Raw genomic sequence first — 16,685 nt, 5'->3', positions numbered from 1 at the left:
AAGCCAGAGAGACATTCTGGACAGGAGATCAAGTGCGCGCTCTTGCACAGTGGGAGATGGACCACTATGCAAGGACGCCGCCAGGTATGTTACACTCTGCACATGTTGCAGCGACTGTGGCAGCACCGACAAGCCCTGGTGCAATACGTTCTGACGTATAGCCTGGGCCAACGAGATCCGGAGGTGGGGCAAATCACGCTGGAGGAGTGGTCTCAGATCAGGGACCTATGCACCCTTCTGCACAGTTTTGAAATGGCGACGAAGATGTTTCGTGCTGACGATGCCATTATCAGCATGACTATTCCGGTGATTTACATGCTGGAGCACATGTTAAACAGAATTCGGAGTCAGGTGGTGGCACAAGAGGAGGTGGAGGAAGTAGAGGAGGAGGAGTTGTATGCGGAAGGGCTAACATCTGCAAGGTCCAGACGGTCGGCAGCACCAAGGCGGCAGGCATGTGAGGGTGGGGGAGATGGTTTTACCAGGGCGCATGGTAGCAGCCAAACTAGTGAGGAAGGTGCAGGAGCCCAGGAAGAAGTGGAGGACGAACTGATGGAAGACTCATCAGATGAGGGAGACCTTGATCACATTTCTGTTGTGCGAGGTTGGGGGGAGAGGACAGAGGAAGGAAGCATGATTGTTACCTCGCCACCAACATAACAGGGACTTGGTGCTCCTGGATGCGCAACACACATGAGTGCCTTCTTGCTGCACTACCTGCAACATGACCCTCGAATTGTGAGAATTAGAAATAATCCTGACTACTGGGTTGCCACACTGTTAGATCCCCGGTACAAAAGTAAATTTGCAGAAATTATTCCTGCCATAGAAAGGGATGCACACATGCAGGAGTATCAGCAGAGACTGTTGCAGAATCTTACATGTGCTTTTCCACAAAACACCAGTGGTGCACGTAGTGAATCTCACAGTTCCAACTTGCCAACCGTGGGACCGTCAAGTGTTCAGCACTCAAACCGTAACAGAACCACAGTATCTGCTGGTAACATCAATTTTGCGGAATCATTTCACCACTTTTTTAGCCCATCCTTTGCAAGGCCACAGGAGACAAGAAGTCTGACACATAGTCAACGCCTAGAGACGATGGTACAGGAGTATCTCCAAGTAAACATTGAAGCCATGACTGTTAGAACCTTGCTCTTAGGTTTTTTCTATTGCTGGTCACATGACCTTGTTGGCCTATTTAGTCCTGCTCCGCCCTTCTGGCTTTGCTGGACTTCATTGTATTACTACTCTTTAGCTAGCCGGTGCTCAGTATCTAACTCTGTTAGTTTGCTTGGTCTTCGGACCTCTGTGTTCTATATTGTTTGTTTTTTCGTCTGCCTGCTACTATTTCTGTTAGGAGGTGTCCATTTTGCTTCCAGTCCCTAGAACTTGTAGGGATTCCTTCCCCACATCTATAGGTCTCCGTACAGACTAGCTGAGGACTTTAGCAGGTCTGATCGCAGGATCAGGTCCCCTGTTACATCGTAGGGATCAAGCTGAGTTCTATCGTAGGGACAGATCTCCTCTCTTTCCTTAGCTCTGGTAGCAGAACATAACAGTAAGTCCAGCCTGCAAATTCTCTAAGGAAAGATTTTTCTGTTCCATCATGGTGTCGATTCAGGATTTGGCTCAACGCCTGCAGGGACTCTCTCTGGAGGTGGCCGAGCTCCGTCAGCACGTGAGTAACTGTCCTGGAGCACATTTCTTGGAGCCTAAGGTACGTTTGCCTGATTTATTTTTTGGTGAACATCAAGAATTTTTTTCATTTAAAAATGCTTGCTTATTGTATTTTCGTTTGAGACCCAGGTCCTCTGGGGATGAATCCCAGCGCATAGGGTTCATAATGTCACTTTTGCGCAAAGAGCCTCAGGAGTGGGCCTTTTCTTTGCAACCTAGTGATTCATGCTTTAGATCAGTGGATAGTTTTTTTTCTGCTTTGGGGCTATTATATGATGATCCTGACCGTGTCTCATCTGCTGAGACTGAGTTGAGACGTTTGAGACAGGGATCAGGTAATGTGGAAAAATATTGTACTCATTTCCGTTGGTGGTCTACTCAAATATGGTGGAACGATTCTGCTCTGAAGAGTCTGTTTCTTGCTGGGCTTAGTGAAAGGGTTAAAGACTTGCTAATTGCTTATCCCACACCTGAAGATTTGCAACAGGCTATGCAATTAGCTATACGGGTGGATAGGAGACTGCGTGCAAGGGTTAATGAGAGTAAATCCTCTGCTATGTCAGTTTCTGGTCATGAGAATGTGTGTACTGACAGTGGAGAGCCAATGGAGATTGGAGCGATGGCACCTCGCTCTCAAGAAAAGGACCGCAGATTTTCTGAAGGTTTGTGTTTCTATTGCGGAAATTCTGGTCATTTCATTAAAAGCTGTGTGCTTCGTATGAAGAAAGAAAAAAAAAAAAGGTCAGTCATGCCCGTATTGCCTGTTTAAATTCCAAGGGTGTATTTTTAGCTGCTTCCACTATTGCTCAGGAAAAATTAATGGAATTTCGGGTGTTTGTCGATTGTGGGTCTACTCTGAATGTAATTGATGGGGGATTCTTGGAAAAACTCAATTTAAAACCCGAACCTTTGTCATCCCCCATTGCTGTGGTTTCTGTGGATGGCTCCCCTTTGAAGAATGTTACTCTCAAGGTCTGTGAATTTCCCCTCACTATTAATGGTGTTCACCATGAGAATTTGGATTTGGTAGTTTTGAATAACTTGCCTTCACCGGTGGTGTTGGGATTGCCCTGGTTAAAATTGCACAATCCTGTACTGGATTGGTCTACCAATGAAATTAAATCCTGGAGCCATAAATGTTATGACAAGTGTTGTAACGGGCGCATTGCAGCTGTGGATAGGGGGGAATTGCCTGTTCCTATTCAGGATTTTTGGAGAGTTTTTTCTGAGAAGGAATCGCAGGTTTTGCCTCCCCAAAGAGACTATGATTGTACCATTGAATTTGTCCCTGGAGCGACTCTTCCTAAAAGTCGTTTATTTAACCTTACTATTCCTGAGAGAAAGGCTTTGGAGGAATACATACAGACAAGCTTGGCCGCCGGTCACATTAGGCCCTCTAAGTCTCCTGTGGCGGTTGGATTTTTTTTTGTAAAAAAAAGGACGGCGGTTTACGTCCTTGTCTGGATTTTCGTGAGATTAACAAAATTACTGTACGCAATCCTTACCCACTGCCATTGATTCCTGATCTGTTTAACCAGTTAGTGGGGGCCAAGTGGTTCTCTAAAATTGACCTTCGGAGGGCATACAATCTGTTGCGCATGAAGGAGGGTGATGAATGGAAGACTGCTTTTAACACTCCTGTGGGTCATTTTGAGAATTTGGTTATGCCTTTTGGTCTTACTAATGCTCCTGCATTTTTTCAGAATCTTATTAATGACATCCTTAGACCTTTGATCGGCAAAAATGTGGTTGTGTATTTGGATGACATTTTGATTTATTCGCCGGATCTGGAATCTCATTGGCGGAGCGTACGTGAAGTATTACAGTTATTAATTGACAATTCGCTTTTTGCTAAGCTGGAGAAATGTGAGTTCGCTGTACAGAGAATTAGTTTTTTGGGCTACGTTATCTCCAGTGAAGGTTTTGAGATGGACCCGGTGAAAGTTCAAGCTGTGCAGGAATGGCCTAGGCCTATTGGTTTGAAATCGATACAGAGGTTTTTGGGTTTCGCCAATTATTATAGAAAATTCATTAAAAATTTTTCTATTATTGTCAAACCTCTGACCGATCTCACCAGGAAAGGTGCTGATGCGGTTCAGTGGACTTCTGAGGCCATTGAAGCTTTTGTGTATCTCAAGGAGAGGTTCACCTCTGCTCCCATCCTTATGCAGCCTGATGTGACTAAGCCGTTTTTGGTTGAGGTTGATGCTTCCTCTGTGGGGGTTGGCGCAGTATTGTCTCAGGATAACGGGGATGGAGTACATCCCTGTGCCTTTTTTTCAAAAAATTTTTCGGAGACTGAACTGAATTACGATATTGGTAATCGGGAATTATTGGCTATTAAACTCGCATTTGAACACTGGCGCCACCTCTTGGAAGGTGCTGAATTTCCCGTTCAGGTTTTTACGGATCATAAAAATCTGATATATCTTGATGCTGCCAAGCACCTGAATGCCCGTCAGGCTAGGTGGGCACTGTTTTTCTCGCGGTTTAATTTTTCCGTTACTTACATCCCAGGTACTAAGAATGTTAAGGCGGATGCCTTGTCTCGCAGTTTTTCTCCCATAGTCGGTGCTGAGAAAGAGGAGAACATTTTACAAGAAGGTGTTGTGATTGCTGCTTTGGACTCCGTTTTGGAGGATGAGATTCTTAAAGCACAGGAGAATGCCCCATCTAACACTCCCCATGGGAAGTTGTTTGTGCCTGGGACCTTTAGGAGAGATTTGTTTGTTGAGTGTCACGAATCTCGGTTGGCAGGTCATCCCGGAATCTCTGAGACCAAGAGACTGGTGGGTCGCAGTTTTTGGTGGCCTGGATGGCAGAAGGAAGTCATTAAGTGGGTGCGTCAATGTATTATATGTGCTAGATCTAAGTCCTCACATACTCCTGCTGCGGGGTTGCTTTGTCCTCTGGAGGTTCCCAGTGCTCCTTGGACACATTTAGCTATGGACTTTATAACTGACCTTCCCCCCTCTGAGGGTTTTACTGTCATCTGGGTGGTCGTGGACCGTTTTAGCAAGATGTGTCACTTGGTTCCCTTCGTCAAACTGCCCTGCGCTAAGACTCTCGCTAAGGCCTTTGTCAAGGAAATTGTCAGACTTCATGGCGTTCCTACTGACATTGTTTCTGATAGGGGACCTCAGTTCGTGGCTCGTTTTTGGCGCGCCTTTTGTGACAGGTTGGGAGTTCATTTGTCGTTCTCATCCGGATATCATCCTGAATCTAATGGCCAGACAGAAAGGAAAAACCAGGATGTTGAGCAGTTCTTGCGTTGTTTTGTGGCAGACAATCAAGAGGGGTGGTCTGAGTTTCTGCCACTTGCTGAATTTGCTCTTAACAACCATACATCTTCTTCTGCTGGGTGTTCGCCTTTTTTTTGTTGTTCTGGGAGACATCCGTCGTTTGGGTCGTTCTCCAAGTTGGTATCTGCCGTGCCTGAGGAGGAGAATTTTTCCGGCGATTTGGAGAGAGTTTGGACGGATGTGCGTGGTAATCTTCAGGAGGCTAACAGAAAATCTAAAGACTACTTTGATAGGAAACGACAGGAGGTTTTGTTCGCTGTTGGTGACATGGTTTGGTTGTCCTCTAGGAATCTGCGGTTGAGGATTCCTTCTAAGAAATTGGGTCCCAAGTTTGTAGGGCCCTTTAAGGTGCTTCAGGTTGTCAACCAATCTGCTGTTAGGTTGGAGGTTCCTACCTCCTGGAGAATTAATCCCGTGTTTCATGTCTCTCTGTTGAAAAAAGCTGTTGTGTCGGATTGTGACGCCTCTGCCTCTGTTCCCCCGGTGGTGGAGGACGGGGAATATGAAATTTCTCGCATCCTTAATTCTAGACGGTATAGAGGTAGTTTGCAGTATCTCGTGGACTGGAAAGGTTTCGGTCCCGAGGATAACTCATGGGTGAGGTCGGATGATGTTTCCGCGTCCAGACTTATCAGAGCGTTTCACAGGAGATTTCCTGATAAGCCTGGTCCTAGGGGATCCGGAGGATCCTCTTAGAAGGGGGGGTACTGTTAGAACCTTGCTCTTAGGTTTTTTCTATTGCTGGTCACATGACCTTGTTGGCCTATTTAGTCCTGCTCCGCCCTTCTGGCTTTGCTGGACTTCATTGTATTACTACTCTTTAGCTAGCCAGTGCTCAGTATCTAACTCTGTTAGTTTGCTTGGTCTTCGGACCTCTGTGTTCTATATTGTTTGTTTGTTCGTCTGTCTGCTACTACTTCTGTTAGGAGGTGTCCATTTTGCTTCCAGTCCCTAGAACTTGTAGGGATTCCTTCCCCACATCTATAGGTCTCCGTACAGACTAGCTGAGGACTTTAGCAGGTCTGATCGCAGGATCAGGTCCCCTGTTACATCGTAGGGATCAAGCTGAGTTCTATCGTAGGGACAGATCTCCTCTCTTTCCTTAGCTCTGGTAGCAGAACATAACAATGACTGTGTCACTGGACCCTTGCTCTTTTTGGGCTTCCAATCTTGATAAATGGCCGGAGCTAGCCACTTACGCCTTGGAGATCTTGTCATGCCCCGCAGCCAGCGTTCTGTCTGAACGTGTGTTCAGCGCTGCTGGTGGTGTGCTGACAGATAAGCGCACGCGGCTCTCCACTGATAATGTAGACAGACTCACGTTCATAAAGATGAACAAATCATGGATCAGAAACGACTTTTCTACCCCTGTGTCATCCTGGGGAGAGTAAAAGCTTGATGATTGGTTAAAATCACCCTACCAACCGTTTTAAGCGTTCAAATTACTAATCATGTTTATCTGTATCTTGACTGGAAAATAATTTTGGCTTTGTAGCAGTGTGCAGCACTGATCCTATTAGCCCATCTATACTAAGCTCCACCAGATTTAAAATTAATAATAATTTGTAGCTGCATCTAGCCCGGAAAATAATTTTGGGGCTCCGAGATGCGCAAGACACATAAGTGCCTTCTTGCTGCACTACCTGCAACATGACCCTCATATTGTCAGAATTTCGAAGTAATCATGACTACTGGGTTGCCACACTCTTAGATCCCCCAAACTTTTCGATCAACCTTTTCATTTTAATAAAGACCAAAAAAAATGGTCATTTTTGAAATTATAAGCATTAGCAGGTTATTAGAAACTGAAATCAAACAGTTTTCAACTCAAAACTTTATTCTAGGTGATGTTACATTCTCACATAGGACCCCTTGTTCGAAAGGAGCTTCTGAACTCTCTCGTCCATTGAATTTGTCAGGTTTTGGATGGTTTCTGCTTCAATTGTTTTGCATGAGGACAGAATACCCTCCCAGAGCTGTTGCTTAGATGTGAACTGCCTCCCGCCATCATAGACACTCCTTTTGATGATGCTCCAGAGGTTCTGAATGGGGTAGAGGTCAGGGGAGCATGGGGGTCACACCATAAGTTCGTCCCCTTTTATGCCCATATCAGCCAGAGATGCAGATGTTTTATGTGCAGCATGAGATGGTGCATTATCATGCAAAAAAATGATCTTGCTGTGAAATACATGGTTCTTCTTCTTGAACCATGGCAGGAAGTGCTGTTTGAGAAAATCCACATACATTATGGAGTTCATCTTTAGCGCCTTCAGGGATCCTAAAGGGGCCGAGAATCTCTCTCCCCATGATTCCAGCCCAAAACATTACTCCACCTCCTCCTTGTTGGCGTTGTAGCCGTGTTTGCGTGGGGTGTCCATCAACCAGCCATCCTCCACTCCATCCATCTGGACCATCGAGCGCTGCACGGCACTCATCCGTGAACAAAACAGTTTTGAAATCAGTCTTCATGTAATGTTTGGCCCACTGGAGCCATTTCTGCTTGTGTGAAGTGAATAGAGGAGGTCGACAGGATGGCATATGCACAGCTGCAAACCTCTGAAGGACCCTGCATCTTGTTGTTCGGGGGACGTTGGAGGCACCAGCAGCTTCAAAAACTTGTCTGCTGCTATGACAAGGCTTTTTTGCCGCTGCTCTTTTAACCTGACGTAATTGCCTGTAGGAAAGAGTCCTCAATTTGCCCTTATCAGCACGCACACGTGTGTACTGTGAATCAGCTACATACTTCTTGATTGCCAAGACACTTCATCCTGATCATCGCACAATGTTGATTATAGTCATGCCTTGACCTAAACACTCCACAATTTGTTGCTTCTCAGCAGCCGACACATCCTTTTTCTTTCCCATTTTGGCAGAAAATGTAGGCTGCTTAATAATGTGAGACAGCCTTCTTAAGTAGTCTTGCCTTTCATTGGACACACCTGCCAAACTAATTAGCACAGGTGTATGCAATTGCTTACAGTGATATAAAGAGCCCTGACACACATCACCATCAATGAGTTTAACTGACAAACAAACAAATTCTTCCCTTATCACTGCTAAACACTTTTTGCATAATAATTTGGAACACAGTGTACATGTGCTTTTCCACAAAACACCAGTGGTTCACGTAGTGAATCTTACAGTTCTAACTTGCCAACCGTGGTCTGTATGGAGTTGTTCAATAAAGGGCCCAAAATTAAGATAACATAGATGGGAGAGGTCTCTATGAATAGGAATTCCTAAGTATTTGATACCCTGTGAGGGCCAGGAAAAGGGAAAGTTGGACTGGATGGAATCCTATATGGATTTGGGAATGAGACATCGAGGGCCTCAGACTTCGCTGCATTGATTTTAAAATTTGACCATGTAACAAAGTGATCTATTTCAGCCATAACAGCATGGATGGATATATGTGATTGAGTGATATATACTAGTACATCATCAGCAAATAGAGAGCACTTGTACTCGGTGCCTCCCACCTCAATCCACCTAATATTGCGGTTATGGCGAATTGATGAGAGCAGGTGCTCCGTCACTAGGATGTATAAGAGAGGGGACAGAGGACATCCCTGCCTTGTCCCATTGGTGATTGTGAAAGGTGATGAAAATGTTCTAATGCACCCCCTGGGCCTTGGGACACCCGGAGCCGGACCCTTTTTGGTGGATGCTGGTGGTTGTAGTCTTCGTGGCGGCGACCCGGTTCCGTGGCTCAGGGTGGTCAAACCAGTGGCGGAACTATTTATGTGGTTTTGATGTTTAAATGTCTGACTACGCCACCCGTGGATTGCGGTCAGAGTGAACCGCCGCTGCAGGGCAGACCGCTGAGGCTGGTGTTGTGGGTGCAGCAGAGCGTAGCATAACTCCCCACGGGAGGAGTATAGCCTCAAGGCAGTGTATGCGGAGGATGGGGGTGATGGTGCAGGGCAGCAGCAGTAACAACACGGAGTCAGTGATGCAGTCCAGGGCCTTTACTCACAGTTCTTATTATCCAGACCACGTCTGCAGGTAACGGCTGCCCATGTCGTACTGTGCTCACCAGGTGAGGGGCTCAGACAACTCCCAGATAACTTTGGAGCGCTTCACAGGACCCCCTTTGTGTGTCATTTGTCTGGCCTTTCTTACCAACCCTTCTGTCCGGCTGCCTCGGGCCTCCTCTTGGTAAACTTGGCGCCAGTTTCCCTGACCCTATGTGCTGCCCTCCTAGCGGGTGTAGCGAGGGGCTGCGCCACATAAAATGTCACAGCCTCCGGTTTCTAGCTGAGGGTCGTTTCCTGCCTCCACTAGTTTCGGGGATCGGTCTCCCCCTTTGGCCTGACCCCTCCATGCAGGTGGATTCGGGCGTGCGGTGGCGACTCGCCCGTCCGCACCCCTGGGATCCCTTCGTTCCTCGTTCCTGGAGCCTTCTCCGCTCCTCTTCCTTCCTTCTCCCTCTTCCAGGCCTGGGCCTCTGTTACTAGGCCCGCCTCCGGAGCAGAGCTCATGCAGAGCCCCTGCTCCCTGCCACTTCTGCTCAGACTTCTCTGCACTGAACTAAGATGGTGCCCACCTTTTATACTCCCTTCTCAATGCACCCAGGAACTGCTTCCTCCCTGCTCCTGCACTACATGGTTCCCCTTTCTCAGTGTTCCCTCCCCCCACTCCAGCCAGGGACAGGGACTGTCGTGCCCATCTCAGGGGCATATTGGTCGCCCTGCCCCACGGCAATGTGGTGTAATGCATGCAGGTGTCGGGTCCTGATCCACACTCCATCCTTACCTGAGAGTGAGATATCACACCTCTGGGTGAGGTGCAATACGTCTGTAGCAACCGAGCCCTCAGGGTGCTACAGTTCCATTTATCTTCAGCCTAGGTGACGTATTGCGATACAGGGCCGTGATTTTGGCTATAAAAGGGTCCCCTAGACCCCTACCCCAAGCTTTTTAAGAGAATCATATATGGCGTGCCAGGAGACTCTATGGAATGCTTTTTCAGCATCCAACGAGAGTATCTAATTACAAATTTTTAACTGCATCTAGCCCAGGAAATACTTTGTGCCTAGTAGCAGTGTCTGCTAGTCAGCGGATTATCCCGGCTGTTAAGCAAGCTACACCACCTGTAGTTTGGACACTTAATTTTTTCAAAGGAAATGCTTCGGGACCACGGGATACTCAGTGAAGAGCATCAGGAGGCACCCCAAGGCATAGGGGCTGGGACTGGCAGTAGGATGCCTTGCGGTGGACAGCCGAGCTCGATCCTTATAAAAGCTTTTTAACTGCAGCAGCTTTAGTGGACGATACTGGAGCTGGAATTACGCGGCTGCTGGCATGAGACTTGCCCTCCAATAGATCCTTGTAAATGGATTTAAAGTGTATTCATTCAAATTAGAGAGACAATTTAAATTAAAAAGCTTAGAGCTGCCTCCACCACAGGGGGGCTCGCTTGACCCACCAGCGGACAGGCACCAGTATTGGGAGAGGGGGGCTGGCCGTCAGGGTTCACCGCGGCTCTGGCACAAACCCGGCGATACGGAGGTGGCACGGGCAGGAGCGGACTGAACGTGTCGGCTTCTCACTTTTTGGATTTTAGAAGGGCATGACATGCCTATATCTGTGTCTCCCCCTCCTTTTACTCCTCCACCTCTTTTCTTTTCTCATGACTATATGTACTTGTCACTTTTCCATGTGTTAGTTGTGTCTTCTGAGCAGTTTGTCAGCTTTTGGACACCTTTGAAGGTGTTTTCTATGTGTTTCTATGTGTTTTTGTTTGCCTGCCATTGGTTTTAACGGTGTTCGAAGGTGTTCGACGAACAGTTCGACGAACAGTTCGGCGAACACACGGGTGTTCGACGAACCGAACCGAACTCGAACACTATGGGGGTGGCTCAACACTAATGTCCATATTAGAAATATAAACATGGCAGGAATTTTTGGTTTGTGTTACATACCCTTGGTTAGTACCCCATTCATTCCGTATACAGAGGTTCTTGTGCACTGGATCCCTCATGTAGCCTTCATGGCATAAACACTCTCCTGGAAGTAGAAAGTAAATCTGTCTCATAGACCCGTCATGACCTCTACTCTACTAGAACTGTTTCACGGAGAATTAAAAAAATTTGGTCAAGATTGAATACATTTCAGGTTATAAAAATGAAAGAGTTTAAGAACTTGATCTTATGCAATGCTCTGTTAAGTTGATTGAAATTAGGAAATGCAATCATTATGTAATTGATTTTAAGAGTCACCCTACATTGTTTGAAGCTTAACGAGTTCTGCTATCTGAAAGTATTCATTATCGCAAAAACTGTATAAAAAAGCCTGTACTTATGGGAACAAAAGATATAATACCTGTTTCAGGGTCACATAAATGCTCACAAGGGTCCAGAATTCGTTTTGCACAAAGGTCTAAGGCCCAGGGACCACTGGAGTTCATCTGTGAGAAGAGAATTACCTGTGCAGGGTTCAGCCAGTCACTAGCATCTAACTGGCTGCCCTCCAGGAGGATGAAGCGACTTCCTAAATGTAAGGGATAACATGTGAGTTACTTATCATACATGCCAATTACATGCAAACATAATGAACGTATGTCAAATATGTGAAAACATCTCCTCTTTGGTTTCATTATCATTATGGTTGGGGTTCATTGGCCAAGTAGTGTTAGACATTTCCAATTTGTCGAAAACAGTGCAGATTGACAGAAGTTTCTGCTCGATAAATTTGGTGCAACACATATTTCTCCGTAAAGGCACTTCAAAGTTGGCTTTTTATCTGAATGTTTAGCATCAAAACTTGGTGGGGGATAAGTCCTGAGTTGACCTCATTTCCACAGTATATAATGGCATGGAGAGAAAGGGTCAGCATTCTACTGTGGTCGTGAAATGAAAACTAGTGCTAGCTGTATAGATCTATGTTGATGAAACACCACTATGACAAAATTATATGTAGCAACGTTTTAGGTTATTGCTCTTCATCAGGCAACACCTGCGCTGCATCCAAAATGCTGCGTTGTACAGTAAAAGCACAATGGATGGATTTGTAAAAAACCCATGCCCACTGTGCTTCTATTTGATGCCGCATAAACTCACCGGTGGCTCGGCTTTACGAGCCGCAGCATTTCAATTTCTGTTGCGGAGACGCTAGTCTCCACAACAGAAATTTCCCCAATAGAATGTATAGGATGCGGTAACTCCGCACGTGTTCAATGAAATGCGTGATCGGACGCAGTTCATTGGACGCAACGAAAATATGCTGAGTCCAAAGCACTGCTATAGCCTGATCGTGGGCACATAGCCTAACACTAAACATTGCTGCCATAGTGGTGTCTCGTTCAACAAGGGTTAAAGGTAAAATGTCATTATATTCAACAGGCAGCATAAATCAGAGCCTGGACATGCAATTGCAGCCAGTTATGTTTAGCCTTGGAAAGCTGCAATATTTCAGAGAGCATAGTTTGGAAAGCCATCCCGTCCGGCTTCTCCCTCCAACTCCAGTTGATTGACAGGTCCTTCCCTATGAACAAACATGGTTAGAGACTTGTCAATTAACTGTAGCTGGATGGGAGAGAAGTCAGCCAGGAGCAGCACCAGACTGAAGACTGTGCAGCTACTTTTTTTTCCTATATTTGTATTTATTTATTAATAAGTTAATATATACACTGTGTTGGTAAAAGTATTAGGAACCGCAGCTACTCAGTCACGAAGTGGAGACCATGTAAAGTTACAGAGCAGAGTTACCTAGTGCTAAGGAGCAGAGGGCAGAAAAGTCACCAGGGCTGATCAGACATTGATGCCCTATCCTAGGGCATCAATGAAAAAGTAGTGGACTACCTCTTTAACTCAACACCCACAATGCCAAGCGTTAGATGGAGAAGCGTAAAGCTGGCACTAATGGACTCTGGAGCAGTGAAAACATGTTTTATGGAATGACAGATCACATTTCTCTATCTGGAATCTGATCCCATAGTCTGGATTTGGTGAATGCCAGGAGAACGTTACCTGTTGGCTGCATTGTGCAGCTGTAAAGTTTGGTACTTGGAGATAAGGCTATGGGGTTGGCCTAGGCCCTTTTTTCTAGGCCCTTCGTAATGTCTAAGACATTTTAGACAATTGTAGCTTCCATCTCTGTCCCAGCATGACTGTGCCCCATTGCACATAGAAAGGTTTGCAAAGACATGGTTGTGGGAGTTGGCCGCATAGAGTTGACCTTATAGACCCCTGATTTCAACCTCATTCAACAACTTTGAGATGAAATAGAATGGAGATTGTGAGCCTGGCCTCTCCTCCAACATTAGGGTCTGACTTCACAAATGCTTTTCTGGAGGAATGGGGAAAAATTCCCACAGACACGCCAAAATATTATAGAAAAGTGGAAGCTGTTATAGCTGCAAAGAAGGGCAAACTCCATATTAATACCAATGAATTTATGAATTTTATGAAAGAGAAATCAAAATCAAATCAAAATTTGGTGTGATCACACTTTGTCTTCATAACAGCATCAAAACATCAATTCTTCTAGGTACACTTATCACTTGCACATAGTGTTTGAAGGAACTTGGCATGGAAGTTGTTCCAAACATCTTGGAGAACTAATCACAGATCTTCTGTGGATGTCCCTTGCGCAAATCCTCTGTCTCTTCATGTAATCTCAGACAAACTAGATGATGTGAGATCAAATCTCAGCAAGGGCCGTATCATCACTTCCAGAACTCCTTATCATTCTTTACACTAAAGATAGTTCTTAATGACATTGACTGTAAGTTTGTGGTCATTCTCCTGCTGTAGAATACATTTGGAGCCTAACAAATGCCTCACTGGTGATATTGCATGATGGATAAGTATCTGTCTTTATTTTTTAGAATTAAGGATACCATTGGGATTATATGAAGAGGTAGACGGATTTGCACAAGACTGCATCCTCAAAAGATCTGTGGTTGGATCTCTAAGATGTTTGGAACAACCTCCCTGCTGAGTGCCCTCAAAAACTGTGTGAAAGTGTATCTAGAAGAATTGTGGTGTAATACTCTGACAACATTGTTCTAGCAGTGACCTGGGATTCAGAGATGCTTCCGGGGTCTTCACCATGCTATTCCCATGCCATTTCAGTGATGGAGGGGAGATATGTTTCCCTGAGGCTGTTAGCTTAAGTGAATTAAAACCGTTAAGTTTCTTCCAGTATGTTATTTTCTGAGAGGGGTTAATCCACCATTTGTAAAAGGGTGTGTTTATATGAAAACAACCATAGAGTGGGCGGGAGGTTGTTCTCCATATCTCCACCTCAGGGTGTGGTCTGGGGTTTAAATACAAGACCTGCAGAGGCATTAGTTGATCAGTGAATCTCGAGAGGCAAACTCCAGAGAGGAGATGCGTGTTCTGTGCTAATCTGAACCCTGAGTTTTCTGGACTTGGAGCGGGTGGATCCCCGCAGCTACAAGGACTGTGTTTGGTATCATCACTTTGTTTTGTTTTGTTTTTCCTGCTTTTGCCGAAAGGGCCATGTTTGTTTTACTTCCCCACGGTTTATGCTGCCTGTCTAATAAATCTGGGAAGAATTTAAAGAGACAGTGTTCGTGTGAACCTCTATGTGCAGCCAAGTGAGCCGATCTACCACAATATATATATATATGTGTATATATACAGTGTATATATACTGTATATTGACAGTTATTTAATACAGGACCTGATGTACTAGAATAAAATGTACTTATGTCTTTGTAGTCTAGATGTGTTATAAGAATAAGCATTGTAGACACCTTCTGCATCAATTGTGGATAGATGATCTTGTCAGAGCAGAGAGCAGCCATATAATGTTGTTTAGGTGGACCTGTATGGCTTTTTACACCTACATATATTTTCTACAATCATGTGCTTTGTCATTTCCCTCTTCTTGTCAGAACACCCACTACTCTTGAGTTATAAGTACAGTCTTGCTTTGAAGTATATCCTTACCATCAGCAATAAGGTGCTCTGGAACATGAAGTGTAATCCTCACAATCAAAGGGCAGCTGATATGGGATGAACATACCAAGCCAATAACACAGCTGGTTATACTGAGAAGGGTCAGAGTCATCTTGTTGACAGGACTGCGTGGAGAACCTACTGCTGAAATAAAAATAAAAGAAATAGGATTGTTGTGGGATCATACCCAACAACGCAAGCAAGCTGCGTGACATAGACCATGTAACTATAATATACATATTTACTGTATACATAGAAATTGAACCCATCAGCATTATTTCCACTCTACTGTATATGAACTAAAGAAAACTTAAAGGAAAAGCAGCAGTGTGGCATTTTAGAGAAAAACATTCTTTAAAAGATGCATGGATAACTCGTCGGAAAGGTTGGTCCCCGGCAGCTTTTTACATGCCCTCTCCTCTTGAATGACAGGTCTCTCCTTGCATGCATGTATAGGGAGAGACCCTTGAGTTATTGGCAGCGGGAGAAGTGAAGCTGCCGAGGACCCACCTGTCCAACTATTTTCCAGTGCAGCTTCGTCCTCTATAGTTTTTATGCCAAAATGTTTTGGAGTCAAAACCTTCATGGCTGAAATCATACCACCAGTGTCTGATAAATGGTGTCCGTGGTTCGGGCAGCATGTATCCGCTGTCAGGTTCAGGAAAATGTTAAACTGGCTCACAGAGACTTATAGGTCAAGCAATGCTCCCTGAGAAATAAAATGTGCAAATAGTCTCTTCCCTGAGTAAGAGAGCATGGTCTTGGGTGCCACTTATTGGAGCCAACAATCCTAAAAGACTTTAAAGATGGTAGTCAGATGATTCAGAATATAAAGCCAAATAAGAATTTTCTCCAAGCTTTGTCAGGAGGACACCCCTGATGAACCTTAGTGAAACGTGCGTTGGGGGACCAGGGCTACATCACCACCAGATCTTACCACAATAGTATTATGTAAGTGATTTTAATAACTATGTTTTGCCTTATATTATCCACTGGGACTTAGATTTAAGGCAACCTTGTACTAGAATCAATGTACAGTGTAAACTGTGTATGGGGTTGTGGCCCTGCATTTAGTCACTCTGTCTTTTTCTAAAAAAAAAAAAAAATTCCGCTACCATATACCTCGGTTATATTAATAAAGTATTTCCTTCTGTGAGACATTTTGCTGCACCTTTTGTTTGTTTTTGGTTTAATAGAATGATGCCTCGGTGTATTGCTACAAGTTTACAGGCATACAAGTTTATAGGGCTATCTGATAACAGGCCTTAAAAAGTAGAGTTATTATAGGGGATGCAAAGGTTCAATTTCTCCTGAGTCTGAAGGGCCCAATAGGTCATAGAATACATTGCATTATTTTACTGACCTCGACTTCGTCTCCGGCTGCGAGACGGGTCTGTATAGAAGGTTAGCTGAGTTTCACTATCCATCTCCCCTCCGCAATCTCCTTCGGGGTTCAGAAAGGCTGAGCCCGCTGTAAGATATAAGTCAGCGTCTTTCGATAAGCAAAACGAAAATAGGACAGGACGGGAGGAGAAGAGTAGGATCAATGAAATTATCTGATGAAATATAAATAAACTCACACAAACATATTCCATCGCTCGAGGGGCCAGCAACAAATTGCAAAACGACATACTTCCAAAGCCTCTGGCAGTCAAGAGATTAAAACAAGCACAAAAAAACTATGTAAAGAAATCTTAAGTAGCTGGTAGCGTTTATCTCTTAATTTGCTGTCTCATACGACATCTGATTTTAAGAATACTTTCTGGGGTGATTCT

The 16,685-nt window shown here is 44.8% G+C and overlaps 1 protein-coding gene across 8 annotated transcripts in view; it reads right to left on the bottom strand.

Annotated features, from left to right (window-relative positions):
• The window catches only part of ASTN1 (astrotactin 1), a 651,398-nt gene that overhangs the window by 207,413 nt on the left and 427,300 nt on the right, over positions 1–16,685 (bottom strand). For 6 of the 8 annotated variants that reach the window (XM_073643365.1, XM_073643361.1, XM_073643368.1 and 3 more), the window contains 4 exons: positions 16,274–16,381; positions 14,902–15,054; positions 11,306–11,473; positions 10,906–10,990 (listed from right to left, as the gene is read on the bottom strand). In XM_073643365.1, the coding sequence (XP_073499466.1) occupies positions 10,906–10,990; positions 11,306–11,473; positions 14,902–15,054; positions 16,274–16,381 (514 nt within the window). The remainder of the gene's footprint in view (positions 1–10,905; positions 10,991–11,305; positions 11,474–14,901; positions 15,055–16,273; positions 16,382–16,685) is intronic. The other 2 variants (XM_073643367.1, XM_073643369.1) reach the window with 1 other exon arrangement.

Source organism: Phyllobates terribilis, unplaced genomic scaffold (assembly GCF_046119375.1).
Source record: "Phyllobates terribilis strain yellow unplaced genomic scaffold, ASM4611937v1 Scaffold_8__6_contigs__length_399053987, whole genome shotgun sequence".
In the NCBI taxonomy this organism is placed as follows: Eukaryota; Metazoa; Chordata; class Amphibia; order Anura; family Dendrobatidae; genus Phyllobates; species Phyllobates terribilis.
Note: the sequence above shows the minus strand (reverse complement) of the source record. Positions and strands in the feature narration are given on the sequence as shown.